At 57.9% G+C, this 27,951-nt stretch overlaps 3 protein-coding genes across 8 annotated transcripts; 2 read left to right on the top strand and 1 right to left on the bottom strand.

Moving 5' to 3' along the window:
* Nucleotides 1-2,999: 2,999 nt before the first annotated feature.
* Nucleotides 3,000-10,932, top strand: PLCD4 (phospholipase C delta 4). The gene is given in 16 exon segments (XM_027678852.1): nucleotides 3,000-3,574; nucleotides 3,928-4,086; nucleotides 4,539-4,612; nucleotides 4,614-4,768; nucleotides 5,004-5,133; nucleotides 5,676-5,907; nucleotides 6,308-6,509; nucleotides 6,822-6,966; nucleotides 7,446-7,598; nucleotides 7,945-8,085; nucleotides 8,430-8,586; nucleotides 9,028-9,144; nucleotides 9,434-9,612; nucleotides 9,777-9,912; nucleotides 10,004-10,153; nucleotides 10,277-10,932. Coding segments are annotated over 16 exon segments (2,451 nt in total). The 5' UTR covers nucleotides 3,000-3,360; the 3' UTR covers nucleotides 10,384-10,932.
* Nucleotides 10,933-11,035: 103 nt separating this feature from the next.
* Nucleotides 11,036-21,791, bottom strand: ZNF142 (zinc finger protein 142). 5 transcript variants are annotated; one of them, XM_027678835.1, is made up of 9 exons: nucleotides 21,675-21,788; nucleotides 20,860-21,181; nucleotides 19,680-20,318; nucleotides 19,170-19,433; nucleotides 17,870-18,682; nucleotides 17,441-17,618; nucleotides 13,029-16,263; nucleotides 12,046-12,151; nucleotides 11,036-11,668 (listed from the first exon to the last, which is right to left on the bottom strand). In XM_027678835.1, exons 2-9 carry the CDS (start codon nucleotides 21,098-21,100, stop codon nucleotides 11,169-11,171), a joined length of 5,976 nt encoding a protein of 1,991 aa, XP_027534636.1. In that variant the 5' UTR covers nucleotides 21,101-21,181; nucleotides 21,675-21,788; the 3' UTR covers nucleotides 11,036-11,168. The 5 variants fall into 5 exon arrangements, with proteins under 5 accessions (XP_027534636.1, XP_027534639.1, XP_027534638.1 ...); XM_027678838.1 differs by having other exon boundaries at nucleotides 19,347-19,433; XM_027678837.1 differs by having other exon boundaries at nucleotides 19,170-19,430.
* Nucleotides 21,792-21,796: 5 nt separating this feature from the next.
* On the top strand, nucleotides 21,797-26,425 carry LOC113965436 (mitochondrial chaperone BCS1). Of its 2 annotated transcripts, none has more exons than XM_027678854.1 (8): nucleotides 21,797-21,856; nucleotides 22,626-23,002; nucleotides 23,252-23,391; nucleotides 23,507-23,701; nucleotides 23,926-23,989; nucleotides 24,330-24,499; nucleotides 24,941-25,058; nucleotides 25,757-26,425. In XM_027678854.1, the coding sequence occupies exons 2-8, from the start codon at nucleotides 22,683-22,685 to the stop codon at nucleotides 26,007-26,009; spliced, it is 1,260 nt and encodes a 419-aa protein (XP_027534655.1). In that variant the 5' UTR covers nucleotides 21,797-21,856; nucleotides 22,626-22,682; the 3' UTR covers nucleotides 26,010-26,425. The 2 variants fall into 2 exon arrangements, with proteins under 2 accessions (XP_027534655.1, XP_027534656.1); XM_027678855.1 differs by lacking the exon at nucleotides 21,797-21,856 and adding an exon at nucleotides 21,919-21,943.
* Nucleotides 26,426-27,951: the final 1,526 nt, after the last annotated feature.

Below are 27,951 nucleotides of genomic sequence, written 5' to 3'. Positions count from 1 at the left end.
GGGTTGTGCCAGCATGGGGGTGTGATTGGGAAGAGTGGTCTTTCCCAGTGGGAGTTGACTACATCCCTATAGCACCCCATCTCTCCTGGAGCAGGTAATGTGGAGGGTTTGGGGGGGGATGCTGTTTTGTTCTGCAGGAGGGCAGTGAACCTGCCAGGGAGGGAGCATTCGCTGCCTTCCTGCAGTGTGTTTGCGAGTGCTGCCACTCGCCCAGGGTCCCGGTCTGTTACAGCATTGCCTACCCAAAAGTTTAGTCTCTGCTCTGCACCCCTTGCCCCCAGTTTGACCTGCCCTGCCCCAAGGCTGCCCCTGCTTGTATCCTCATGGGAATTTTTGCCCCAGGATGCTCAAACTACGCCTTGCTTTTTGAGTCCTACATCCCTCCCAGCAGGAGGGTTCCGGGAGCGCCCGTGGACCATCGTGTCCTGGAAAGGACAGAAACACAATGAGGACGCGCTGTGGAGGGGGAGATCGGGCTGTGCGGGGTGCACGCGGGTCTAAGGACGGACAGCCTCTGTCGGAGGATGGGAATGGGGGCTCGACCCCAAACGGCGGGCAATGCAGGGTGCTCCCACCCCTGCCGGCCACACCACTGCCTTCTTTACCCGCCCCCCCGTCCTCCTCAGAAGCGGCGTGACCTTAATCCGAAGCGACCTTGAGAGGCGACGGCTGCAGGGCGTGCGGGGGCCGGGGGCGTCCCGCGGGGCGGGGGGCCGGGAGCGGACTCACCGCCCAGGCGCTGCCAAGGGGCGGGCAGCCCGGGCAGCCCCGGCCCCGTGCGGCCGCCGGCGGTGAAGCACCCGCGGAGCGGAGCGGCACCGGAGAGCGGGTACGGGGCTGGGCGCCCGGTCCTCCGCGCGGGAGCCGGGCGTCCTGCGGAGGGAGGGGGCGATGGGTACGGGGCTGCGACCCCCAGGCTCTGGGACCCCCTGGCTCGGGCTGCGCTGCCCCAGAAACGGCTGCATGGTCGGGGTGGCGCGGGGCGGCAGGAGAAGTGCCGGCGGTTTTGTCTTCTTTGCCTTAAAGTGTGATTTGTCCCCTCGAGCCCTGGGGGTTTGCTGCCCCACCCCGAAGCCCCTTATCCGTCCCCCCCCTCGCTTCCCAGCCCCTCTGACCCGTCAGCTGCCGGCTGGTTCCTCTGCGTGGATCAGGCTCCGTGCACCTGTGCTGCGCCGTGTCCCGGAGCGGGTGGGCTGAGCAAAGCCTCGGAACACGGGCAGTTTGTGGGCACACTGGGGCAACAAGGTGTGGAGGGTGCCTGGAGCGAGGGGGTATTTCTCCCTTCTCTGGCAAGGCCACCCCTCTGGTGGCCAGGGGGACAATTTAATTCTGCCAGGGGACTTCACACTGGGGTGGCCGGGGAGTGCTCAGACCCACTGTGCCTCCAGCTCTGCTACGGCCTGTCACTAGCAGGAGAAAAGCTGCGGTGGCTCAGCGTGTGCTGGGGTAGCTAGGGCTGTTTCTGGCAGCAGGCAGCCGCCCTGCAGGAAACTCTCGGATTAGGTTTCTCCATACCCTGGCTCCCGTCCCGCTTGGCCCGATAGCGTAACTCAGACTGGGGCAAGGGGGCCTGCATGGGGCCAGTCTATGCCAGGCTTGGGGCATCTCTCACACAACGGGAAAGAGCAGAACAGTTGTGTCTGTGCATCCACGTTCCTTATGCTGGAAGGGTTCATCACTTCTTTGCTGCACGTGTGGGGAAGGCACTGCTCCCTGGTTGGGACTGGGCATGCTTAGACTGTGCCGGGAGCCTGGAAGGGATAAGAGGATAAGAGCAGTTTATCTCCAAACTCTCTGCATGGTTCTGGGCCTGAAGGCTGCAAGCTGCTCCCTTGCATGCTGCATGTGCATGTGCAAAGCAGACAGACCTGTTGGCGACACCGAGCCCATCTCTGTTCCAGTCCAGCATCTCTCCCTGCTTCTCCAGCCTCAGTGTCTCTCCCTCCACCCCAGCTTCCCCAAAACATCCCCCTCTCCCTCTTCTGCTGCAGCACAGGGGCTGCAGGACAGGTGGGCACCTGGAGCTGAGGCCCTGCAAAGGTGGCTGTGCCAGGCTGGGTGCTGCCAGGAGACAGGAGGGTACAGGCAGATGGGTGACCGAGGTTGTCCCCCCTGGCTCCCTGCAGGCCACGGGTTGCAGAGGCTGAGAGCGTGCCAGTGGAGGGCTGGGTGTGGAGCACTCCTGGAGCTGTGCTACACAGCATCAGGGCACCTACTCTGCAAGGCACAAGAGGAGCATGATGCCACCCCCCCATTTGTGGGTGCAGGCACTCCAAGTCCTGGGTCAGTGGGTCAGTGCCCCCCAGCACATCGGATGGTGGGAACATGGGCACTGCAGCAAGTACTTGCAGTCTGAGCCCTGCAAGAAGGGCCAGTGCTGGGCACACACAGCCCCAGCACTGGGCACTGCTGGGATGGCACCCCAGCTGCTTCATGTCTCCAGCAACATCTGAGGTCCCCAAGAGTGTAGACAGACAGTCCCCATGTGCCCTGGTGACAGCCAAACAGCCACTGCCAGCCCCACAGCTAGTGTGTCCCTCAGGAGTGGGGCCTCAGCCCTGGCCAGCACTGTGCTGGGGATCTGCTCTGCTCTCACCACACTGAGCAGGGGATGGCTGCCGTCTGACCCTGGAGCCCACAAGGGTCTGGCAGCTGGGCTTGGCAGCTGCCTGCAGGCTGACGGCACCAGCTATTCCTAGCCCCACACCGCTGGTGCCTATGCTGAGTCAGGGGCCTGGGTGATGGCTGCCACTCCTGCACCCTGGCACAGAGCCCTTGCCCCCAGGGACTTCCTGCATCCAAATCACAGCCCACTAGCTGCAGCATCCACTCCTCGAGGGCCCAACTCCAGCACCTGGGTCACGGGCACATCCAGCAGTTTGTCAGTCTAATTAAAGTATCAACAGCCTAATCAAAGCCGTATTGTTCCATGGTATTTATAGTCCCACTCGCCGCAGTGCGCTTCCCGTACAGCTGTGGGTGCAGTCACAGCCCAAGGTGCTGGTGTTCCCTGGGGACAAGAGGCTGCAGGAGCTGAGGGTCATTCCTCTGTGCCCCCTTCCTTGCTATCACGGCTGTGCCTCTCCCTTACTTTCAAATCTGCTGGTTGGGGTCATGTCCTAGGTAGTGGGGGCTGTTCTTGGGCACCCCCAGAGCAGTTTTTCCTGGCTCTAGGGGCCACTTCTTCCCTGGGAGTAGTGACCTGAGAGCAGTAGGGCTCTGGTACCTGCTGGGCTGTGGAGCGTCTGCTCTCACAAGTTTTTCTGTTTTCCACCAACACCTTTTGAGCTCCGGCTTGCCGGTAACAGAGATTAATATTTCATGAGTACGGCGGGGTGAACTCGACACTTAAGGAAGGCAATGACCCAGCAGGAGACAGGCGCAGGTGCGCTCACACATGGGCAGGGGCACACACAGCTTGCACACACATGGGTACGCCCGGACCCCCCTCGGCAGGACCTGGGCACAGCGGGGGGGACTGTCCCTGCTCCCCCCAGCCACCTTCTCTCTTTCCTCCTCAGCGGCTGTCAGCGTGGAGAAGGCAGAGCCATGGCATCGCTGCTGTGCAACGCCCGTGAGTGCCGCGGTGGAGGCGAGGGGCAGGGCAGGGCATTGGGCCATCCGTACTTATGCCAGGGCAAATCTGGCCTGTGGGTTGAGCTTACCTTGCTACACTCAGGAGCATACCTACCTCACCATGGCCATTGGGATTTGGGCTTGGCAATGCCAAGGGTGGATGGGAAGGATTAATGGGGAACTACCTTCTGCCCATCTTGTGGTGAAGGGAGTTTGTTTGGGCTCCACCCCTCCTCCCTCACAGATCAAGGGACCACATGGGGTTCCAGAGGCAAAATGAAGCAAGATATCAGGCAGGGCACAGTGCCTGGATAGCCCCACTTTTAGTGATGCAGCCCATGCTGCCCCCAGGCATCCAGCTCACAGACACACTGGAGCAGATGCAGCAAGGGACCCTGATGCGCAAAGTCAAGTCCAAGAGCTGGAAGAAGCAGCGTTTCTTCAAGCTGCAGGATGACTGCATGACCATCTGGTACCAGTCCAAGAGGACAGGCAAAACAGAGTCTGCCTGTGAGTACTGGCTTCTGTGTGTTGGCCACAGGGCCGTTAGTAGGGTTTACAGGAATGTGAAGGTATGGAGATTCTTGAAACCATTCTTACTAAGAGTACTGGGGCATTCAAGAAAGGCTATGCATGCATATGTGGTCTCTTCTCACCCACACGTCTCCTTGAAACATCCTGCCTCCAGCAGGATTCATGGGTCAAAAGGGATGAGTAGAAATTGCAGCTGATACAAGTGGAACCTCTGGAATGCCAGCGCAGGAGCAGACAGACAGAGGGGCTGATGGCAGTGATTGACTGGATAGCTCAATGGTTAATGGATGGATGAGTAGCTCAGTGGGTGGATGAATGGAGGGATGAGTGGAAGAAAGGATGTCTGGAAGAATAGGTGTCTGTGGGCAGTGCCCCTTGCCCTGTGGTCCTTGTCCCCCACAGACAGGCGTCCCCTCCCTCTGCCCCAGTCTCCATCAGCGATGTGGAGACGGTGCGGGAAGGGCACCAGTCGGAGGTGCTGCAGAGCCTGGCCGAGGAATTCCCCCCCTGAGCGCTGCTTCACCATTGTCTTCTACGGCCGTCGTGGCAACCTGGACCTCATTGCCGGCTCGGCCGAAGAGGCGCAGTGCTGGGTCCAGGGCCTGCGTCAGCTCATCGAGGTGGCCACCACCATGGACCAAAGGGAGAAGATAGACCAATATCCTTCCTGCAAGCATCACTCTGCCTCCCCCCACCCAGTCATTCTCCCACTGCAGATCATTCCCCAGGCCCTGCATCTTCAACCTTGTCCCAGCATGTGTGTAGCTGTTCTGAGTCTCACCACTGCATCAGTGCAGGACGCAGAAAAAGGAAAAGAGGCCCTCTGATGCTCCCCAGCTCCATCTCTCATAGCCAAGGTCCTTTCCCTTAACATTTGCCCTGGTTTCTCTCACGTGGATTCGTGACTGGTTTCAGAAAGCTGACAAGAATAAGGATGGACGCATGAACTTCAAAGAGGTACAGCATCTCCTCAAGATGATGAATGTGGACATGAATGAGGATCATGCCCTGCGGCTCTTCCAGGTAAGCACTGCACCCAAGAGCCTGGAGGGGCTGTAGGGGCTGGAACAAGCTGCACAACACCTCCTTGCAAAAGGCTATGGTCACTTTATTTTGTTCATCCATCCATCCATCCATCCATCCATCTATCCATCCATCTATTCATCCATCCATTTGTTCATCCAACTACCTGTTTACCCACACAAACATGCACTTGTTCATTTTTCTGTTAAATCAACCAGCCAAGGCAGCTCTTCCTCCCATTCATTTGTCCATCCAGTTGCTTATCTGTCTACCCAGCGAACCAGCTGTCTGATTTTTTATCCCTCCCTCCCTCCTTCCACCTGTTGGTCCATGGACCCATCTATGGACCCATCCATGGATCCATCCACCTATCAGTCCACCCAACCAGCCCTCCATCTCCCCATCCATCCATTGATCAATGCCTGCCACTGCCACTGGTGTGGAGTCTCTCTGCCTTCTGTTTGGGAGAATCTCCCACAGCACCTTGGGTGGCCAAGACACCCCATTTTGCCCAATTGGGTGCTGAGGGAGCTCCCTTGCAGGATGCCGATAAATCAGAGTCTGGGACACTGGAAGGGGAGGAGTTCGTGCTCTTCTACAAGGCTCTCACGCAGCGTGAGGAGGTGCTGAGCCTCTTTCAGGAATTCTCTGAGGATGGAAAGAAGCTGACGCTGCTGGAGCTGGTGGATTTCCTGCGGCAGGAGCAGCTGGAGAACGAGGGCACAGAGGAGATGGCCATGGAGCTCATTGACAAGTATGAACCATCAGAGACAGGTGAGAGCTGGCTCTGACATTGGCTGTGCTCTGCACAAGGGTAGGGAGAGGTCTGAGACTCACAGTCCCATGGCAGGAGCACTCCCAGCCCCATTTTGCTGCAGGGAGGACACAGGGGGAAGACTTACGATGGTGTGATCTGGGTGCAATTCCACTTTATTTAGTTCATTCCTGGACCATTTTGGTGTAGAAGGTTGACCAGCCATAGTGTGCAAGCTCCAGCTTTGGGGTCCTGCCTTTCCAAGGTTACTGCCCTGGATCATCTCTTCCTGTGACCCAGCCTCTGGCAGCAGCTGTGCTGACCAGGTTGGAGATTCCAGGAGCCACCAGCAGCCCCGTTTGCCCTGCCCTGTCTCTTCGATGTCCCTGGCTGTCACTGAGCCTCCCCTTCCACCTGCAGCCCGGGCTCGCCATGTGTTGAGTGCTGATGGGTTCCTCATGTACCTCTGCTCTCCGGAGGGCTCCATCTTCAACCCCCAGCACCGGGCGCTGTGGCAGGACATGAACCAGCCACTCTGCCACTACTTCATCTCCTCCTCCCACAACACCTACCTGATAGAGGATCAGCTGCGGGGCCAGAGCAGCATCGAGGGCTACATCAGGTAAAGGGGCTGCTCCCTTCCAGCTGCCCTCCAGCACCCTCCTGCCCCAGTGCTGTGTCCTGGGCAGCAACATGGGGCAAACCCAGAAGCTCCTTTGCTCCTCTGTGGTCCAGCTCTCCTCTGGCCATGCCACGTAGTGCTCAGCAAGGGGAATACTGAGCCCAGTTCTACCTGCCCTGCATGCAGCAGCATCCGCACCCTGGATGGGTGTCCCCTGGTCCCTATAGTGGTGACACTCACGGGCAGAGGGGAGGGCAGGGAACTGGTGCCCTGGCCATGTGCGGGGTCCCAGAGGTGACAACCCACCCTCAGGGCTCTGAAACGGGGCTGCCGGTGCCTGGAGGTGGATTGCTGGGACGGGCCGAATGGGGAGCCCATGGTGTACCACGGCCACACCTTCACCTCCAAGATCCCCTTCCGGGAGGTAGTGAGCACCCTGGGGAAGTACGCCTTCAAGGTACGGCACTCTTCCCCAGGTGCTGGAGGTTGTGGGTGGCCCTTAGTGTGAGCATGGATGTGGCTGCGATTGTCCCACGGGGTAGTGATGGGTCCCTGGAGGGGGATGAGTGCTGTGGTTCACACAGCTGGTGATGCAGCAGGACTGTTCGCTCCGCGGGAGGGGAGGGTGGCTGTGTCACTTTCCAGGGGACAGCACTGGGGTGTCTGACCTACAGCCTGTGCTGTGCCGTGCCAGGGGATGGAGGCTCACGCAGACGGTCTCTTGGGGGTGCAGGAGTGAAATGGGGCCTCGGGGATGCGGAAGTGAAATGGGATATCAGGGGTAATGGGGGATTGGAGGGGTAAGAGGGTCTTGAGGCGGGAAACAAGAAGACACAAGGAGCTCCATCCTGGCACTGGTGACACCTGGATAAAGCCCTTGTGAGAGCTCCCCAGCCCCACCAAGGATGATCTCCAGCTGTGCACGTTGCTCCCCAGGCCTCAGACTACCCGGTGATCCTGTCCCTGGAGAACCACTGCAGCATGGAGCAGCAGGAGGTCCTGGCACAGCAGCTCAAGGACATCCTGGGGGAGCAGCTCCTCACCACCACCATCGACGGGCGCGTCCCCTGCCATCTGCCATCCCCAGAGGTAGGGACAGAGCACAGCTGTACTGGGCATTGCTGTCCTGTCTGGGAGTGGAGCGAGGAGGTGGTTCTGCTGTTCAGAGAATAGGCCACCTCTGTTCCAGCATCACCCTATTCTACTGGAGCATGTGATGACCCTGTGTTCACAGAAGTGCCAAAGCTGTCCCCAAGGTTGTCTCCCCATGCCCTGCAGAGTCAGACAGAAGGGCAGAACCCTCCTACCCCATCCCCTCCTGAGTGCTGAAGGGAGCTGGTGGTGCTGGGCCCCAGCAGTGCAGGATCCCAGGGGAAAACAAGCCCCATGGAGGAGCTGGGCACACCAAAGTCCCTCTCTATTCCCAACCCCACAGGAGCTGAAGCACAAGATCCTGCTGAAGGGAAAGAAGATTGGGCGGCTGGAGGACACACTGGATGGGCCAGGGGACGAGGTGCCCGATGTGTCTGATGATGACAACGGGGCAGAGGCAGAGGAGGAGAGGCGGAGGGCAAAGGTGGGTGGCCCAGGCTGGGAGTGCTGAGCCCATGGATATAGCTTAGGGCTGTAGTGAAATTCTAGTGCCTGGAGGAGAGACAGAGACTGCAGAGACAGATCAACAGGCAGGGGGAACAGCATTTTCTGCCTCTGGCCATGCCAGCCACCTCTTTGCTGTGGTGACACCATGTTGGGGGTCCCCTTGTTGCTCCGTTCCTAGCAGGAAGGCTGCTCATGGGTGGAGATACTGCCACATCCCAGCACACCCCCGGCTGCTCTTGTCTGTCCTGGCTCTACAGCCCATGGCCTGGGTGAGTGCTGGTGGATGATGCTCCCATCACCCAATATGGCTCTGCCTTGCAGAAGGACAAGGAGACTCTGGCACAAGCATTGTCCGACTGCGTCATCTACTGCAAGAATGTGTCCTTTCGGGGCTTCCAAGAGGCCCGCAGCCATTCCCGGCCCTCTGAGATCTCCTCCCTCTCTGAGGCCAAGGCCAGGAAGCTCATCCGGGATGCAGGTGAGACGAAGGGGGCAGTGGGACTGGGGTAGGGTGGAGGGGGCAGGTGGCTTCCTCAGGTGTAGAGCTAAAACCTCCAGACACCAGGGTTCCCTCCCTGTCTGGGGGAAAGGGGTTCCAGTTGGGCTGTACTGTGGGGTTTGGCTCAGGTAAGTGATGATGGGGGATAATTGGCTTAGAAAACAAGGCAGGACACCTGGATTCCTGAGAGGGGAGAGGGATGAAAATTGGTGGGTGGGTAGGTGGGTGGATGGATGAATGGATGGATAGATAGATGAGGGGATGGGTGGTTAGATGGATAAAAGGATGAATGAAAGTATGAATGGATGAGTAGATGAATGGGTGATGAATGGATGGACAGATGGATGGGCAGCACATGTGGTGGGTGGCTCTGCAGGCCAGGGAATGACCTCACGAGTAGCACTCATGCTCTATCCCTAGGAAATGAGTTTGTCCGCCACAATGCCTGGCAGCTGACACGCATCTACCCCAGTGGGATGCGGACTGATTCCTCCAACTACAGCCCCCAGGAGATGTGGAACGCCGGGTGCCAGATCGGTATGGCTGGGGGGCATCAGGGCTGTGGGCTGGGGAGAGGCCGCAAGTCCTGTGCCAAATGCCACCACCGACACCTGTGTTAGTGTCAGCTACAACCCCAGCTGGAGCCAGGTCTGGCTGCCAGCTTTTGCTCTGCTCTGGGGAGTCTGGGGGTATCAAGCATTGGTGCCTTATCCCCCTGTGCAGCCTCGCATCTCTCTGGCTACGGGGACAGGCTGGTTCTCAGCTCCAAGCAGGGCATGGTGCCTCCAAGCTGCTCTGAACCCTCTTCCCTGCCACCTCCCTGCAGTGGCCCTGAACTTCCAGACAGCCGGCACGGAGATGGACCTGTGTGATGGGCTCTTCAGCCAGAACGGCTGCTGCGGCTACGTGCTCAAACCACCCTTCATGAGGGATGAGGAGACTCTCTTCAACCCCAGTGACCCCAGCAGCCGGGAAGGCCCTGGCCCCATCACCCTGACGATCCAGGTACAGGGCTGAGGAGAGATCCCAGGGAAGCTGTGACAGTGTCCTGGGGCTCTGTCAGTCCCAGCCAGATGGGGACTGTTGGGCAGTGTGCTGGAGCCGAGTAGCCTCACAACAGATCGGTTTGGCTGCTCCCCAGCTCATGGGGTCCATGCTCCTTCCTGCAGGTGATCAGTGGGCAGCAGCTGCCCAAAGTGGCCAACAGCAAGGACGGAGCCATCATCGACCCACTTGTGCGCGTGGAGATCCATGGGGTCCCTGCGGACCAGGCACACCAGGAGACAAAGTACATTGAGAACAATGGTGAGCCCCACAGTGGTAGCAGGGACTCTGCTGTGCCCTGGCACCTCCCCTGCCCTCCCTCACCCTGCCAGCACCCACTCTCCCTTCCCAGGGTTTAACCCCCGCTGGGATGAGACACTACAGTTCCAGCTCCATGTGCCTGAACTGGCCCTGGTCCGCTTTGTGGTGGAGGATTATGACAAGACTTCCAGGAATGATTTTGTGGGCCAGTTCACCCTAGCCTTTGCCAACATCAAACCCGGTGAGTGGCTGCTGCCCAGTGGTTTTGGGGGCCCAGCACAGCCCCGTGTGTCTGGGGCTCAGCTGGGTGCTATAGAGGGAGATGTGGTTGCAGTCAGCCACAGCCTTGCTGTACTCCCTGCAGGATACCGCCACATCCATCTCCTCTCCAAGGATGGCACGAGCATCCCGCCCTCTTCTCTCTTTGTCCATATCCGCATCACTGAGCCACCTGGCCCTGAGCAGGACTGAGCTCATGGGGTGAGCAGCACCCAGATGGAAGCCATACAGGCGGCCCTGAGTGGCTGGGGCCGCAGAGCCAACCACCTTGCCCTCTTGTTGAGCTGTTTTGTGTCATCCCTGTGTTGTTGCTGCTGTGACCCCCTTTGCAGTAGCCTCTGAGGACTGGGAAAAAGCACTGACCTGCCCTTTCCAGGTTCAGGATGCTGTCCCCCATGCCTGAGCATGAGGTCTATGTTGGTGCAGCTCCCTGCATCCCCTGGGTGCCCTGCCCTGGCCTAAGGTCACAGCTTGGCCATGGGGAGGAGGAGAGATGGTGCATGGCCTGGCTCTGCTGCAGGGGCTGGTCCCCCACCAGGCAGGGGAGCAAGGCTGGAGCCAAGCAAACCCCAAGGCTGGGCAGAGCTGGGAGAGGAGTTGGTCCTCACTGTCCCTGATCTTGCAGAGCCCCATTACAGCCTCTGGCCCCTACAGCCCCAGATTAACCCTTGTCCCAGCCTTTCTCGATAAGCAACCTAATAAATTGTTCAGTGACAGACAAGCTCAGGTCTGGGTGCAGTGGTGCTGGGGAGAGACAGGGAGCTGGGCTTGTGCTTGTGCTCTTCCTCTGTGGGCACCTGGCCCACTGTTCGTAAAGGGTTCCAAACAGCCCCAAGAAACAGTATTAAAAGGAGCTGAGTGATTCCTTTTATACAGTCACATATTTTACAACCCATATACATATATGCCTATACACACACATACATCTCTGCAGGAGGCCTGTGCCACTAGCACCATAAAGCAGTCAGGACTCAGCCTCACAGCGATGTGCCATCCTTCTCCACAGGGCATCCTCCTTTCTGCTCCGTCCCAGGCGGCCCCTTGGCCTGCGTTTCCCTCTGCACGGCATGAAGGTGGACAGTGTGTGTGCTGGGGTCCTTTCCCACCCCCTGGCTTGGGTCAACAGCCCCGTGCTCAGGGTGATGCCGCTGGATGTGTTTGATGACCTGGAACTTCTGCTTGGCCTTGTAGGGGCAGTAGCGGCAGAAGAAGGGGTGCTCGTTGGTGTGGGTCAGGTAGTGGTGGCGCAGGCCGGCCGCCCAGCGGAAAGCCCGCCCGCAGGCATTGCAGACATAGGGCTTCTCCTCACTGTGCTTCTTCAGGTGGGTCTTGAGGAGGAAGCGGGTCTTGAAGGCCTTGCCACACTGCTCACAGATGAAGGAACGGGCCTCCTGGTGCCGTGTCTCCTTGTGAACCCGCAGGGCGTCCGCACGGTTGGTGCAGTACTCGCACTCATCGCAGCGGTACGGCTTCAGGCCTGTGGTGACAGGGAAAGGGATGGCACCGGAATGGGGCACAGTGCTCTCCATTCCATGGGTCTCACTCTCCCTGCAATACAGCATCAGCTCCCAGGCACTTTGCCCTACACCCTATTGTGTCAGCAGGCACACCAAGACTCCCCCTTTCCAAGGCACCAAATAGTGACTGGGGTCTGCACCACCCCAACTTCCCTCCCACCTGAGGGCACTGTCCCCAGCCCACTGGCACAGGAGAATGTGCTGACCTCCAAATGTTGGGGGTCCTCCCCTGCCTCCAGCTGGGCCACTGGTAGCAAAAGAAGCAGGGAGCTGGGGTCCCCGCAGCCCCAACACCCTCCCTGGTGCTCCACGGCCTGTCCCCATTAGCAGCACTCACCTGTGTGCTTCGTCATGTGGTACTTGAGCTGGTTCACCCACTTGCACTTGTAGCCGCAGTCGGGGCAGAGATATTTCCGCTCCTCCTTGTGGATCCGCATGTGATACTGGGCACAGGGCAGGAGGGTGGGGTCAGGATGAGACCACATCTCCTGCCCTGGGAATGTGTAGGGCTCTGGGATGCCAGTGAAGGGCTCAAAGACAGCTCTGGCATCTCCAACTGCATGGGGCAAGGAGGGCTGTGGGCTTGCCTGTCAGGCTATGGGCAAGGGTGATCCACAGTGGGATTGGGATGAGATGCCAGTACTGCTGAGCTGCTCTGTCCCAGCCTGTGGATGGCACAGGCTTTGCTCCCCAGTTTGGTATTTAAGACAAAGTCTGGGTTAAAACCCAACTCGAGCTAGCCCTGAGCTGAGCACAGCCTCACCCAGGTGGTCCCAGGGGGCTCCAGCTCATTAAAAAGTCAGTATTCATTTTAGCAAAATCAGACTATTTTCTCTCCATTGCCCCATGCCTGGCCTTCCTGTTCTAGGGAAGGCACTTTACCATGCATCAGGATGCTAATCATATATAGCAATGATGGCAGCGTCATGATCTGCTTGCAAGGAAGCTGAGGTTTCACTGCACCATGTCTAACTGGCATCACAGAGCATGCTGAAGCCAGCAAGCAGCCTAACTTGGCTTCAAGTGGTGCAAGGATGCACCCAGAGAAAGACAGAGATGTCAGCAGGAAAAGGAGTGAACTTGGACAGCTGCCTGCTTTCTTGCTTTGTTACAAATCCCCATTCTCTTTAAACTGCAACAGCAGGGAAGAAACATATTTTTATACAAGTTTTATCCACTCGCTTCTTACTATTGTGTGAGCTACTGAAGAAGACAGAGGATAAAACCTCCCCTTGGGAACTTCTTCCCCAAATCCCCATGTCTGGATGCCCCTCTAGTCACATAGATACAGTAGGATACATTCCCAAGCAGAGCTCTCACCTTGAGACGTGAGGGGTCAGCGCAAGCATATTTACAGAGGTGGCACTTGTAGGGCTTCTCACCCGTGTGGATGCGGATGTGCCACGTGATCTTCTGCCTGTTCTTGGTGGTGTATTCGCAGTCCGAGCACTTGTACATGCGGGTGCCCCCGTGGCCCTTCATGTGCTGGTCAAAGACAAGCTGGTGGCGGCAGGCGAAGTCGCAGAAGGGGCAGTGCAGGGGTTTGTCCTGGGGGGAGGCTGGCTCATGGCTCTCCATATAATGCCGCACCAGCTGCTGCCGCTCCTTGGCTGCAAAGCTGCACAGCTCACAGCGGTGGCTGAAATGCTGCGTCTTGTGCTCCTCCAGTGCCTCCCGGGTGGCAAAAGTCTCCTTGCAGGTGCTGCACTCGAGGTGCGGGTGCTGCTTCTGCACGTGGCACTTGAGCGTGGCCTCGCTGTGACACATGAAGCCACAGCGTGGGCAGCCATAGGACACCTTCTCCTCATGCCGCCGCAGGACGTGCTGCTTGAGGGCTGTCTCGGAGCTGAAGCGAGCCTCACAGCGGGAGCAGGCAAAGTTGAGCTCGCCATGGTGGCAGCTGTTGACGTGGCGAGTGATGTCATTTTGCAGGTAGCTGCTGTAGTCGCAGAGCGGGCAGAAGTGGGTGGGTGTCTTCTCATGCACCCGCAGGCGGTGGATGCGCAGCTTGGAGTTGGTGCCGAAGGTCTGGCTGCAGATGCCACAGGCAATGCGCCCCACGCCGGTGTGCAGGGACTGGTGGGCCTCGAGGCGGTAGCGCCGTGTGGTGCTGAACTCGCAGTAGCGGCACTTGTGCGGCTTCACCCCCTCGTGCTTGATGCGGACATGCTGCCGCAGGCAGCGGGCCTGCTTGCAGGTGAACTCGCACTGGCGGCACTGCAGCTGCGGTCGCTTGCTGTAGTGCTTGCGGTGCAGCCTGCGGTGCAGCTGCAGGGCTTTAGCCACCTTGGAAGTAAAGGGGCAGGAGGCACAGCGGAACTCGCCCAGGGTCACACAGCCCCTCTTCTTGTGCGTCTTCATGGCCCGTTCCTGGTGGCAGGTGAAAGGGCAGGTGGGACAGGAGAAACGCCTCCTCTTGGGCGGGGTGGCTTTTGAAGTGGCCGCATCCAGTGGGAGCTTACTGGGCTGGCCTGTTTCAACACTGGCTAGGTCCCCCTCAGGGAGCTCGGTGCTTTGGGATCTGTCCTCCTTGGGATGCATGATGTGCTTCTCAGCACAGTGGCTTTTGAGGGCCCGCTGGGAGCGGAAGGCCTCAGGACACAGGGAGCACCAGAACTGCTCCAGGTTCCGGCAGGCATCCTCCACGTGGGAGGTGATGGTGGAGACACGGGAGCACACGAAGGAGCAGGCGTTGCAGTGCAGCTTCCCTCCCTCTAGCCGGTATTTCTCTAAGGGTTTCTCAGGCTGGGAGGGACCAGCAGCTACACCTGGCTCAGGTCCATCCCCTTGCTGGGGAGGCTCTTCTGCCACCTTTATGCTGTCACCCAGCAGGGATTTCTCAGGGGCAAGACAGCCTGATGCCTGTTCTCCAGCCAAAGGACTGCCTTCTGCCTGTGTTTTATCAGGCAGCGGTTCAGCTTCCCAAGGGATCTCAACATGCCCGAACTCCTCTGAGCGTCCCTTCTCACTCTCCCCTGTTTCTGTACCATTATCACCAGGCTGGTCAGTAGATTGGCACAATCCAGGTGGCTCCTGGCTGGCTGGTTTGAGGATCTTGTTGTTCTTCAGGAGAACTGGGCACTTCTTGAGGAGGTGAGTGTTGAGCCCCCGTTGCTGCTTAAAGCTGGCACCGCACTCATGGCACACGAGCGGGGCCCGGCGTCTCTGACAGCTGGCTTTGGAGTGCAGAGACAGGGACTTCTCCTTCCGCGTGATGTAAGAGCACTTCTCACACTTAAAGACCTGGCTCTCCGACTGCACCACCAGCATCTGCACCCTGCCCTCCAGCACCAGCGTCTCTGCCTGCTCCTTGTCCTGCTTCCGAAGAGCCTTCAGCACGGACTCTGAGCCACCCCTGGCATTGCCACTTGAGGTGATCACATCCTCTGGGACAGGTGGGTGGCCTTGCTCAGGTGTCTTCAGCACACTGAGCCAGGCCTCTGGCAGCTTGGCTTGGCTGGTCCCTCTCACCTCTGTGTCTGCCACCAGCTTGTGGTGGTCCAAGCATGACCTCTCAAGGTGGTCCATTGCCTGCCTTAGAGTGTCTTTTCCCTGACTGTCTCCCGCCACTACACTGTGCTTCAGTCTCACCACATCATCTTCCTGTACATCTACTTCCTCTTCTTCAAAGTCTGGAATTTCTTCAAGTGTATTGCCACTGTTCTCCAAGACAAGGTCATCCCGGGAACCCAGCACCTCGAAGGCTGCAGAAGGCTCCTTGCAGGACATCATTTCCATGCTCTCTGGCTGTGTCACACAGGCTTCTCCAGTCAAGTGCCCCAGGAGGGGGTCAGATGAGACATTCAGTGCTTCCAAGTGCAAGGTGCAGCTCTCTGCCACATCCTGAGAAACACTGAGCTCAGCTGAGCCTGTGGCAGTGTCTCCTTGCATGCAGTCATCTCCCAGGGCATTGCCAGCAGTCGGACAGCTCTGCTCCCCCTCGCTCACACCTCTCTCTGCCTCACCACTGCTCTCTTGTGGAGCGGGATCCTGCCCAAGGAGAGGTACCACAAACACTTGCTGGTAGCCCTCTTCTCCGTGGGACTCCAGCTGGGATGGCTTCGCCCTTGCCCACTGCTCCTTGCAAGCAAGGGGGGAACTGGCATCCACATTCAGGGCTGTGCCAAGCTCGTAGCTGAAGAGTGCCTCAGACGAGCTGATCTCCAGCTCCTTGCTAGCATAGTTTTCCAGCCAGTCCTTGTCACCGGGAACATAGCCATGAATCTTACGCTTGTGGAAGAAGAGGCTGGTGTTGCTGAAGGTGCAGTACGAACAAAGGGCACAGCGAAACTCCTTCTGCTTGGTGTGCTTGCAGTTCTCATGGTTCAGCAGCGCCTGCTTGTACTTGGTCTGGTAGGTGCAGTACTGGCACTGGAAGATGGGCACCTGGTAGTTCTGTGAGTGCTTTGCCTGCATATGCTTCTGCAGCTCATACTTGCGCTTGCAGGCGAAGCCGCACACCTCGCAGATCAGACTTTTGCCCTGATGCCGCAGCTTGTGGCTGCTCAGCTGGTCAGCACGGTGACAGCGGTACGAGCACTGGTTGCACTGGTACCTGTGGGGACAAGTAGAATTGGTCAGATAGCATGAGGAGCCGGGACAGGTTGAGCTCCATCAGGCATGCTGAGCTCTCCCTCCCCATCTCAGAATAACGGGGAAGGAGTACTGCTGGGTTTGCCAGATCTGACCTTTGGCATCCAGGCAGCTCTTACCACAGGCAATTCCTCCCTGCTGCAGCCCTTGGCGCTGCTGGTGCTTTATACTCCCAGCTTGGGGATGGGAGATAAGATTCCCCAAGGTATCCCATAAAGTGAACGTGTCACCCCCACAAATGTACCAACAGCACTTCCAGGATCCCTGGAGGCAAGCTAGACCCAAAGGAGTTGACAATTTGGCAGTCTTGAACATGCTCAAGTTGGCCTTGGCCCACAAACATCAGCAGAGCCCATGAACCCAAGCGCAGAGCTGCATCTCTGAGGTAATACACCTCCTCGGTGGCATGGAGACACCAAAAATAGCTTTGCTTCCACAGCACCATGCTGGCAACAACCTGCAAGCTCAAAGCCCAGACTTCTTATGTTCCAGACAGAGCAGGCTATACCAGGCATGAGAGAGTCTGGCACAAAACGCAGCCTGGAGAAGCAGACCCCTGGAGTGAGAGCAGTATTCTCCGTTGTTCGGTAATTTTCCATGGGCCTTTACAATCTAAGCTTCTCTCAGGGTAGTTGCAAAATAAGCAAGTTTCTGAATGCTTTCAGCTAGAGTAGTTGTAACATAAGTATCTAATTTTTGATAACAGATGCTGAACAAAGGTGCTCTATTACAAGCTATAAATGTGCATGCTCAATGGACAAGTTCAAGTGAAGTTCACGCTTCAAATAACCACCAGAGACCAGCAGAAGACCCCTAGTAACCAAACGAGGACTTCCGAAGGACTTCTTAGAGCTGATTAACATATGCATGAACTTTCTGAGAAAAGTAGTGAATATGTAAGACATTTGATGAATATGTAAACCTGTGAGTAAATATTAGCTATGCTGAGCAAGAACAGGGCACACACACACTTAAGAGGAGCTATCCTGTGTGTCCAGCGCTGATAATAAAGGAATACTTGCCTCCTAATGCTCACAAATTGAGTCTTCGGGGTCCCTTATTTGCTGATTTATGGCAACAGGAGCAGGATTTGGGGAGCCCTGACTAAGCTGACAGGGCAGTGGAGCAGGGGGTCTTACCGGAGATCTCCGGTGTGCTTGCGCATGTGGACGTTCAGGTAGTGCTTCCACTTGGTGATGTACCCACATTCAGTGCACATGAAGTTCTTGTCATTGGAGTGGGTCAGCATGTGCTTGGATAGGTAGCTCACATCCCGGCAGGTGAAGTCGCAGAGCTCACACTTGTGAGGTTTCTCTCCTATGTGCAACACATGAACACTTTCAGCATGACAGCATAAAGCAGCATGGCAGGGAAACAAGCTCAGCAGGAGTTGGGGGTGACAGAAAGGGTGGGAACATGCCACAACTTCAGTCAAGTGACACTGGGGTGGCAGAGCCAGTGGTGGAACCCAGGAGCCATGACCCAGCCCTCCCTGCCTACCCAGACCCAGGACAGGACACCACCCCCATCTCAGCTTGGCTCTTGGGACTCCCGCAGCAGACACCCACCACTGTGCAACAGCATGTGCCGGATGAGCACCCGCTTGTGCGCGGTGGCGAAGGCACACTCGGTGCACTTGTGGATCTTCTCATTGGCGTGCATCTTGCCCACGTGGTCATGAAACTCCACGGGGTTGAAAGTGGCGTAGGGGCAGAAGCTGCACTGGAGCTGCTCACTGCCTGGGTGCCCCTGTTTCTTATGCTTGCGGAAAACGTGCTTGTTGGAGCAGATGAAGTCACACTGCTGGCAGTGGAAGGCGTAGTGGGTTTTCCGGTGAGCCTCCATGGCCTCAGCTGTGCCAAAGAGCAGTGAGCAGGCGTGGTATTTGCACTCCACTGCCTTGATGCCATGAGCATCCTTAAGGTGACGGACAAACTCCTTCCGGTCCTCCACACAGTAGTTGCAGCCTCCCTGGAAGCAGCTCAGCCTCTTGGGTTCGGCTTTGTGAGTCTTCAAGTGCTCTTTGAGGGCCTGGCTGAGCCGAAACTTCTCTTCGCAGACAGGGCAGGAGTAAACATCAGAATAGAAGTTGGAGATGTCCTCGTGCATACTGGCCATGTGGCGGTTGAGGGCGTTCTTCTCCACCGAGCTGTAGTGGCAGAGCGGGCAGCGATGGGCCTTCTCGCCTGTCTCCCGCATCATGTGGATCTTCAGCTTGCTCTTGCTGGTGAAGTACTTGTGGCAGTTGGGGCACTGCAGGCTGGGGTCGGGGAAGTGCAGGTGGAGGTGCTCCACCAGGTGCGTCCGCTTCTTGAAGCACCGCTTGCATTCAGGGCACATGTGGGTTTTGTAGAGGTACTCGGAGCCCTCTGCAACATCCCCTGGAGGAGCAGAGGAGGGAGAGCAATCAGTAGGAAAAAGATGGAGAGCACAGACAAATGTTCTGTCCCTGATCCAGCTGTACCAGGGTGAGGGCTTATACACGTGTGGTTGCACAGCAGCCACCTACTTAGAGGGACTGTCACCACCTCAAGTCACCAGCACACTTCCTGGTGAGCTCTTTCCAGCTCAGCGCTGGCAAAGCACAGCCTACATCAGGCCTGCCCATGTGCCCCTGATCCCCAAATGCAGGCAGACCTTTGCCTAAACCTGACAGTGGGTGTGAACAGGAAAAAGAAGGGACAGATTTGTTTGGGTAGAGGTCAGGGGAACAGTGCACTGGTACATGCAGGAGATGTGGGGTTACTGGAAGGCACAGGACCCCCAGGTCCCATGAGCCTGGCCCACATTTCCACACCAGCCCCAAAGCTGTGCTGCTTGTTCACAAAACAAAGCCTGAGCAGCTCCCAGTAGGGCCCTGCATTCCACCTTTGAAGTGGTGTGCCTGTGGCATTCTGGCTTTCTTGGGAGCTGCCTTCCCATCCTCTTTGGCCTCGGCTTCACAGGGGCTCTCGCCATCCTCCTCCTGCGATTCATCCCCACCGCTGTCTGAATCCTCTTCTCCAGCTGATGGTTTCTGCCCCTTCAAGTTGTCGTCCTCGGTACCTGCAGGGTTTGCTGGCCTGGCTTCTGCTGTGCTGGCTTCCCAGCCAGGGTGGCAATTTCCTGCCTCCTCCTGCTCTTCTGCTGCTGCTTCAGTGGGGAAAGACAGAGATCATCACGCTGAAGGAAAGAGGGACCACCCCGTCCCCACCACCGCCATACAGGAAAACCTCCTGGCTGAGATGGGGGCACAAACTGCGCTGTGCAGGGAGGAAGGAATGTACGGTTCCCAGCCCTCCAGCCTTGCCCCCCCACTCCTCCCAGTTTTAACTGGGATGCACGGACACAGTCAGCCTCTGCAACACCCACAGCCCCCAACGCCCCACCCAGCCATACCTGATGGTAGGACGCAGCACTGCTCAAGGTTGTGGGGGTCTGAACTGCAGGGGCCACCTGTTTCAGGCATCTTGGACGGGGGCTCTGTGGTATGGCCCTTCCTGTGCTGCCAGAAGAGCTTGGCATTGGCCGTGACAAAGTCGCAATGGCCACAGTGGAAGGGGAAGTGTGTCCGGTGGTGCTGCTCCATGGCTGGGCGGCTGGGGAAGAGCAGCGGGCAGGCCCGGCAGGTGCACGACACAGGCGAGGCCCCGTGCAGGTGGCGCAAGTGACTGCGCAGTTGCTTGCGGTCCTCCGTGGTGAAGTGGCAGCCCCTCTCTGGGCAGGGCAGGGCTCCTGGTGGGGCACGGTGGGTCTTGAAGTGCTCCTTGAGCTGGGCAGGCTGCGTGAATGTCTCCTGGCAGATGGGGCACAGCAGGCCCTCGGGAGCAGAGCCTTCCTGTGGGCCAGCTCCAGGCAGCTCTGAGCCCCCTGGCTCGCTCTGGCCCTCGCTGGCAGAAGTCAGCAGTGCCCCAGGGAGTTCCAGGTGCCCAGGAGGGGCCAGCAGCAGGCACTGATGCTGGGACAGCAGGGAGGCCTCTGGGAAGCTCTGGCCACACCTCTCGCAGAAGTACAGCTCCACCACTTTGACCAGAACCTCTGCAGAGAGCAAGGGGTGAGCATTAGAAAGGGCTTTCACCAGGCCCAGAGTGTGGGACTGGTGGTTCAGTTCCAGCTCTGGACAAGGAGGATAAACCCCTGTTGCCACAAATTATATTTTGGGAATCACAGCCCACTCCCTGCCCAGGGTATCCCAGGATATCTCTCATAAGAAAGGGAACACCACCACCCAGGTGACCACGATGACCAGGTCTGTCCTTTTGCACCTTTGAGGCACGCAGAGATGTGAGGCTGGCTTGGCCCCATTCCCAGGAGATCTCCACCTGGTCCCTACTGACAGCCTGGATTGACTACCTCACCCAGCACACAATTCCCACAGCCACTCTCCCCATCCACACCCCCAGCTTGTGCCAGGTCTGCACTCAATGGTGGCACCAGACTGGTGATGAACATGAGGTCAGAGACACAAGGGCACCTGGTGTCCCTAAGGTGCTGGCTGGAAGGGACAGGGGCCCTGGCCAGATCTTTCTTCCTCTGCTGAGTGTCACTGGGCCCACGCTGCTCTCCCTGCACTCCATACCTGTGGTACTGGCCGCGTTGCTCAGTGTCATGTTGCCAGCCACTGTCTCGATGAATATTTCTACATTGCTTCCTTCAGCGTGAGCCCCTTCCCCAGGCATTGATGCCTCTGCCAGCAGCAAGTCCTGGCTGGCAGTCAGTGGGGGTGTCCCAGTCAGACCGGTGCTGGCTGCACCAGGGCTTCCCACAGCTCTTGCCTCTCCTGGTGTGGGTAGGAGCAGCTCCGAGCACAGGGCCTCCATCTCCCTGCTGGCACCCTCAGTCACTGCTGCACTCAGTGCCCCCGGGCAATGGCTTGGTGCTGGCCAGGACAGCCTCTCACTCTGAAACAGAAGAAAGAGCTTTAAAACAGAGACAACCCAGAGGCCCGATGGGATTTTGGGGGGCAGCCTGCAGTGCCAGTCCCCAGGCAGAGCATGAACTGGGGATCTCAACGCTGGCTCCTTTTTGCTGTGCCTCCAGTGGGCCGCAAATCGGGCAATCCCCAGTAGACAGGAGTGCAAGGACAGGTGTACCCTCCCCAAAGATGCCTGGAGGCCTCTCCCTGAGCCTAACACCCAGGGCTCGCTCCCTGGGTCCAGCTGGGCCCAGCCTCGAGCCCGAGACCACCCCCCAGAGCTGTGCCCGGTCTCCAGCGAGCAGGTGCCCCCTGTGAGTCCCGCCCGGCCGGGCCCCACCAGCCCCGAGTCGCTCACCCCGGATTGTCCCCAGCCGGTCTCCCCATATCCCTTCACTCCGGGCTGTCCCCGCTCCCTCACCCCGAGCTGTCCCCGGTCTCCCCCATCCCTTCACCCCGGGCTGTCCCCGGTCCCTCACCCCGAGCTGTCCCCGTCGCCCCGGGGCCCCCAGCCCCGGCACATCTCAGTTGTGGCACCGGGCGGCGGAAGCGCCGCCCTTTGTGCCGCTCGCGCGGCCGCTCTGCCCGGCACTCCGGTCCCGCTCTATGGTGCGGGCGGAAGCGGCGCGGGCGGAAGCGGCAGCGGGTAGAAGGAACGCAGGTGAGCGGCGGCGGGACGGGGACCGCGGGTGGCGGGGGGTTCCCGTGTGGAGCGGCCGGGCTGGGCCGCTACTGCGGAGGACGGTCGGTGCGGGTCCGGGTCTCCTGCAGGGGAAGGTGGGGCTCCTGCCGCGGGGCTGGGGGACTCTGCCCACGGGACGCCTGGGAAAGAGGAAGTTCGCACCTTGTGCTGGGGGAGCTGGAATGCTGCGTGAGGGAGGAGAGCGGGTCTGTGTGTCTTGCCGGGGGAGGCTCCCCCTCGTCCCCTGTACCTGACAGACCTGCTGAGGGAGCTGGAGAAGCTTCAGGCCCCGTGAGCATGCGGGTGATATCCAGACATGGAGGTGCTGCTTCCACCGCAGTCGTGTGCCCGTTCCCACCCGGCTCTCGGCTCGGCCTGGAGATGCGCTTCAGCTTTTTCAAACAATAAACCTTAAATAATTGCAGTGCTCACGATCTCTGGTTGTTTAAAGAATAAAACCCTGTAAAACTCTGAGCTTCTTGTCTTGGCTGAAGAAGCAACACATGCTCCCGTGCTTGCTGGAGAGCCTCCAGCTCCTGGCCCCCTCCTGCCTGGCTGGCCCAGTGGCCTGCAGAGAGGGAGGGGGCTCCTGCAGCCAGCAGCATTCTGAACCCCTGGTAATAAGCACAGATGTGGGAGATCCAGATGTGCCAGGCAGCCTTTCACCTTGAGAACTGGCCATGACAAAGGCCAGGGAAATGCAGGCGATCTGTTGTGTTCCTTCCTGCCACTCGGTCTTTCCACGCAGGTTGGTTTGTGGAGCACAGAAACTATGCTGTGGAAAGGAGCTGCTTAACCTCCCACGATGCCCTTTTCTGACTTTGTCCTAGCCCTGAAGGACAACCCGTATTTCGGAGCTGGGTTCGGCCTTGTCGGGGTGGGCACGGTCCTGGCAGTGGCTCGTAAAGGGGCCCAGTTTGGGCTGGTGGCTTTCAGGCGCCACTACATGATCACCTTGGAGGTGCCCAGCAAGGACAAGAGCTACCAGTGGTTGCTGAACTGGGTGTCCCACCATGCCAAGCACACGCAGCACCTCAGTGTGGAGACGTCATACCTGCAGCATGAGAGTGGGCGTGTCAGCACCAAGTTTGACTTTGTCCCCAGCATCGGGAATCATTTCATCTGGTAAGGGGGGGCAGGGGAAACCAGTGTGGGGAATGAGCCTCACTTTGGCTGCTTGGGGGGCCCGTAGAGGCACTGGAGAGGATCCTGCCTCCTCCCTAGGTCTGGGTTAGGGCAGGAAGTAGCAAGAGGAGCCTGTACTCAGCAGTGTGAAGTGATTTCCTTACCTGAATGTTCTTGATTGATGAGCCAGGTTGGGCATAACTGGGTGGTGCTGGATCACTGCACCCCAACCCTGTCTTCCGACCCCAGGTATCGCAGGAAGTGGATTCGCATTGAGCGCAGCCGGGAGACGCAGGTGATTGACCTGAACACAGGGACCCCCTGGGAGTCTGTCACCTTCACTGCGCTGGGCACCAACCAGGAGATCTTCTTCAACATCCTCCAGGAAGGTCTGTAGGGGAACTGCATGGGGTCCTGGTGGGAACAGCCTACTCCCTGGAGATGCCCAGGGCTTCACGGGAGATCCTCCTCCCTGGCATCTGTCCCTTCTGCCTCTCTCCTCAGCCCGGGAGCTTGCACTGCAGCAGCAGGAGGGGAAGACACTCATGTACACGGCTGTGGGAGCAGAGTGGCGGCAGTTCGGCTTCCCCCGCCGCCGGAGGCCCCTCAGCTCTGTGGTGCTGGAGAAGGGCGTGTCGGAGAGGCTGGTTCAGGACGTGAAGGAGTTCATCAGCAATTCCAAGTGGTACAGTGACAGAGGCAAGGCTCTGGTGTGGTGTCCTCTGTACCATGTGGGGTGGGGCAGGATGCCTGTGGTTCTCTCTGGAGTCAGCTGTGGAGAGATTTTTCCCTGCTGCTTGCCTTCCCATGGTGTATCCTCTATGTGTGATTATGTGTGCTCAATCAGCAAAGCCCTGTGGCTCTGAGGGGAGGGAGCTCAGAGCAATCCAGCTGGTTATCCTAAAAGAACACTGTCTTCCTAGGAATCCCGTACCGAAGAGGTTACCTGCTGTACGGTCCTCCTGGCTGTGGGAAAAGCAGCTTCATGTGAGTGTTGCCAGCTGGCTAATGGCAGTTTTCCCACCAGCTGCCTCCTCTGGGGCACAGCAGCCTCAGATGAGAAGGTGTGAATGAGCTTGGGTTTGGAAAGAGGAGTGGGCTGTGCCTCCTGTGTGGTGTCTGGTGTTTTGCTGGCACTGTGACAGGTCAGGGTTACGAGCCCTTTGTGCCCTTGCTTTGCACAGTGCTGCACAGCAAGCTGAGCAGGTGTTCCCGCACCCCCCTCAGATCTGATCCCTGCTGGGAAAGGACACTTCTGCCCTCTCTCCTGCTGCTGGCTCTGTGCTTTCCCACTGTGATTCACCCCTGTGGTTTGTGTCCTTCCCAGCACAGCCCTGGCCGGGGAGCTGGAGTACAGTATCTGCCTGCTGAGCCTTAGTGACCACAGCCTCTCTGACGACCGGCTCAATCACCTCCTGAGCGTGGCACCACAGCAGAGCATTATCCTGCTGGAGGATGTGGACGCTGCCTTCATCAGCCGAGACCTGGCTGCTGAGAGTGAGCACTGCCCCCGTTCCTGGGCCAGCAGCTGGAGGGAGGTTTGCCGGCTGTACTGGGGAAAGGTTTGGACTCTGGGCTGCTCTGCTACACCAGCAGAGACCAGGAGTGGGCATCTCTATGGCCTCAGGGCCTTAGAGATATAGCCTTCATAGCCTAGGCTATAAAAGAAATTTGGGTCCTTTATCCTCAGGCAAAGATCCTTCTCCTGCCTAGCTATTTTCAGTATGAGAGAGAAGGTGGCTTTCCTTCTCGTTCTCTGTTTGGGTTTCCATGGGTGCATGTGGGCAGGGGAGGTGAATGTGCTACCAGCCAGGCAGAGGGTCAGCCTTGGAGCAGGGAGGGAGTGGGGAGCTTGGTGTTAGGTGATAGGAAGGTGGCCTGCAAGCCTGCGCAGTGTCAGTGGCTGATGGCTGTGATCTCAGACTCCGCTGTTCCCAGACCCTGCTGCGTACCAAGGCATGGGGCGCCTGACCTTCAGCGGCCTCCTCAACGCGCTGGACGGCGTGGCATCCACAGAGGCCAGGATTGTCTTCATGACCACCAACTATGTGGACAGGTCAGAGCTGCCCCCTGGGAAGGAATAGGGTGGGTGGCACAGAAAAACCTTGCTCCCTTTTGTTGGGCTTTATGGAGGGCTCTTTGAATCCTCCAGCAGGAAGGCTGGGGCTTCAGGTTTCCCAAATCCTCCTTTTGGATGCAAATCCCTTGATTGCTAACCAGGATTCCTTTTGCTGGAGCCTCAGATGCTTCCTTGCTGTTCAGAATATGGTTATTCCCTTCAGGAGTGGTACCAGCTTCCTGCCCATGGGAGCTGCAGGTTTTGGGGTTGTGGCCATGCTGTGAGAGAAACGCTGACCCCACGTGCAGCCCACTGGGTTGGTGGGATGCAGCCTGGGCTCGTGGCACCTGCTCAGCCACTGCGCTATGGCAGGCTTGGCTCACTCCAGACTGAGCTGTCCTAGGGGGTTGTTCAGAGGTTGCTTATGGGACAGAGATGGGCAGAACTGTTTCACAGGACTTGTTTGTCCTTCTCCAGAGCCAGCCCTTCCCTTGCTCCCTCCTTCCTTTTGGGTTGATTTCTCCCCTCAATCTCCCCAGGGATGAACCTGCTCCTTCCCTTTACCATCTCACAGTTCACAGCACTTTGCAGACAGGACACGGGCTGTGCTAGTGTGGACGGGGGCTTCCTGCAGGACTCACCCTGCAGAGATGCTTTGATCAGGTTTTCCAGGCCCCCCCTGTGTCTCTTGACAGGCTGGACCCAGCCCTGGTGCGTCCTGGCCGTGTGGATCTCAAGCAGTACGTAGGCCATTGCTCCCACTGGCAGCTTTCCTGCATGTTCCAGCGCTTCTATCCTGAGCAGCCCTTGGCTGCAGCCGAGCAGTTTGCAGAGCAGGCGCTGGCCGTCTCCAAACAGATCAGCGCTGCTCAGGTGCAGGGCCACTTCATGCTCTACAAGATGGACCCTGAAGGAGCCATTTCAAACATAAGCTCTATCCTGCTGTGACCCGGGGCCAGCAACACTGAGAGGACTGGGACAAAGATGTGACCATCCCAGAGATGCCATGAAGCTGCTCAGATGCACAGGCCAGGTCTCTGTTCACCTTTACCCCTCCAATGCCTTGTTTTGGAGAGTCAGAGCTGCCAGCCTTGCAGCAGGGAGAGGGAATCAGCTCTTGCTGCTCCCCAAATTTGTGTGCTACTGCACCAACCCTGCTCACCAGTGTGTGCCTCATGTTGGGATTTCTGTAAGCTGCTCCTGGATGCGAATCCTCTTCCTTGTGGGTCAGCCTGGGGGTTTCCTTGGGGCAGGATATTGGGGTGCTACACTGCTAAAAGCTGCTGGTTTTTTAAAGGACAGCGGTCTCACTGGTTTGTGAAATATCCTCTGTGAAATGCACAACATGGCTCTTGTCTCTCTGGTCCCTTTTCATGATAGTTGCCACACTTATCCAGCTGCTGGTTCAGAGCCCTCCTGACCAGAGCCTGGCACAGCCAGTACTGCAAATCCAGAGTGTTTCAGAAAAAAAGCAGTTCCTAAGAGACAGCTGGTTGTCCCTAGACTCCAGGCTGGTGCCACTGTTCCTGCCCTGATGAGTTGTGATGCCAAGCCACAGATCTGCTTAGATATCATTGCTTGGTGGGCATGACTGTCCCTTCTGCCAGAGATGTGGGGCCCTGGAGGTATGTGAGGGCAGATGAGAGGCTTTGGTCAGTTAGAGAGTATCTTCCCAAGAGCTCTCCCCTCCCAGCCCCTCTTTCAGAATCTTGTGAATCAGTTTCCCCTGAGCCAGTCCTGTGTTCATGTGTTCAGTTTTGGGGGCTGCATCACCTAAGCGGGGCTGTGGGAGCTGGTTCCAGGCCAAACCCAAACTGCTCAGCCCTCCTCTTGGCTCTACCCTCTGGGGCCAAGGGCATAATCAAGAGCACATGGAAATACAAAGGGCCCCAAGCAATAGCACCTGGATGGATTTTGGTGCAAACTCAGACTTACACAAATGTTTCTGCAAGTGAAGGGTTAGTCCTGTGGGCATGGTGGAGGGGGTGGCTCCTGGAGCAGGATTCTGCTGTTTGCATCTCAAACCCTGTGTTTGGCCATCTTATAGAGGCTAGGTGCCCAGATCCAGCCCTCTTCCCTCAAAGCCGGGGGTCAAAACTGGCCAGTGAGTGACTGGCAAATATCTCGCAGTTGTTGGGGAAGATGGGGGGGGTGAGGGGGAGCCTGAAGGGCCCAGTGCCACCACACAAGAGCACAGCCAACATCAAACCACACTGCTTGCTTTTAATAGTGTTAATGCTACACACGCTGCCGGTGCCTTTCTGCCCAGCCTGGGGCTTTTGCCAGTTAAAGCCTCACAACAGCCTTGTGAGGTAGGTGGGTGACACAGGTGGACACCAAGCAAGGGGACCCAGGTCAGGGTGCAGGCTCCATTCCTCCCCTCTGACCCAGAGGTTTCATTTGTTTAGCCCAAACTCATTTCCACATACTGTTGAAAAATGCCCTCTGCTCCAGGCTGACAGCAGTGAGTCAGAGAGGGCCCATCCTAAATCCCTACTCCCAGGAAAAAACCCTTCCCTCTAACACATCTGGCATTTGACTGAAGTTAACCAAATCCTCACTCCAATTTCCACGGCTGAATTCCCTTACTCCAAACATGGCACAGCAGCTTTCCTGCTGAGAGTAAGCCTCGCTCACCAGAGGAAGCCAAGGAGCTTCAGCTGCTGTGAGGGGCAGAGATCTTCTGTGTTTCTTTCAGGACACAATCAAATGCCTTTCTTGGAGCACAGCAGTTTCACAAGTAAAGGCAGGAGGCAGCAGACAAGCACCGATGTCAGGTAAAGTTTACACCTTTTCACCCAAGTGCAGGCAGGCTGTTCTCCCAGAAACCAGCTGAACGAGGACAGAGAGAGCACCGAATTAAAATTAGGGCTGTCTTCAGGAAGCAAGT

This window comes from Neopelma chrysocephalum, unplaced genomic scaffold (genome assembly GCF_003984885.1).
Source record: "Neopelma chrysocephalum unplaced genomic scaffold, ASM398488v2 Primary Assembly neopelma1_44, whole genome shotgun sequence".
Taxonomy (NCBI): domain Eukaryota; kingdom Metazoa; phylum Chordata; class Aves; order Passeriformes; family Pipridae; genus Neopelma; species Neopelma chrysocephalum.
Note: the sequence above shows the minus strand (reverse complement) of the source record. Positions and strands in the feature narration are given on the sequence as shown.

What these genes read in the sequence shown, in the direction of transcription:
- ZNF142 (XM_027678835.1), bottom strand. Translation starts at nt 21,100, where the DNA reads ATGGAGGCCCTGTGCTCGGAGCTGCTCCTACCCACACCAGGAGAGGCA. An exon ending in GTGCTGCGTCCTACCATCAG is followed by an intron (nt 19,434 to 19,679) that starts GTATGGCTGGGT and finishes TCCCCACTGAAG; the next exon opens with CAGCAGCAGAAGAGCAGGAG. An exon ending in CCACATGACGAAGCACACAG is followed by an intron (nt 11,669 to 12,045) that starts GTGAGTGCTGCT and finishes CTGTCACCACAG; the next exon opens with GCCTGAAGCCGTACCGCTGC.
- LOC113965436 (XM_027678854.1), top strand. Translation starts at nt 22,683, where the DNA reads ATGCCCTTTTCTGACTTTGTCCTAGCCCTGAAGGACAACCCGTATTTC. An exon ending in CAAGTGGTACAGTGACAGAG is followed by an intron (nt 23,702 to 23,925) that starts GCAAGGCTCTGG and finishes CTGTCTTCCTAG; the next exon opens with GAATCCCGTACCGAAGAGGT. An exon ending in ACCACCAACTATGTGGACAG is followed by an intron (nt 25,059 to 25,756) that starts GTCAGAGCTGCC and finishes GTCTCTTGACAG; the next exon opens with GCTGGACCCAGCCCTGGTGC.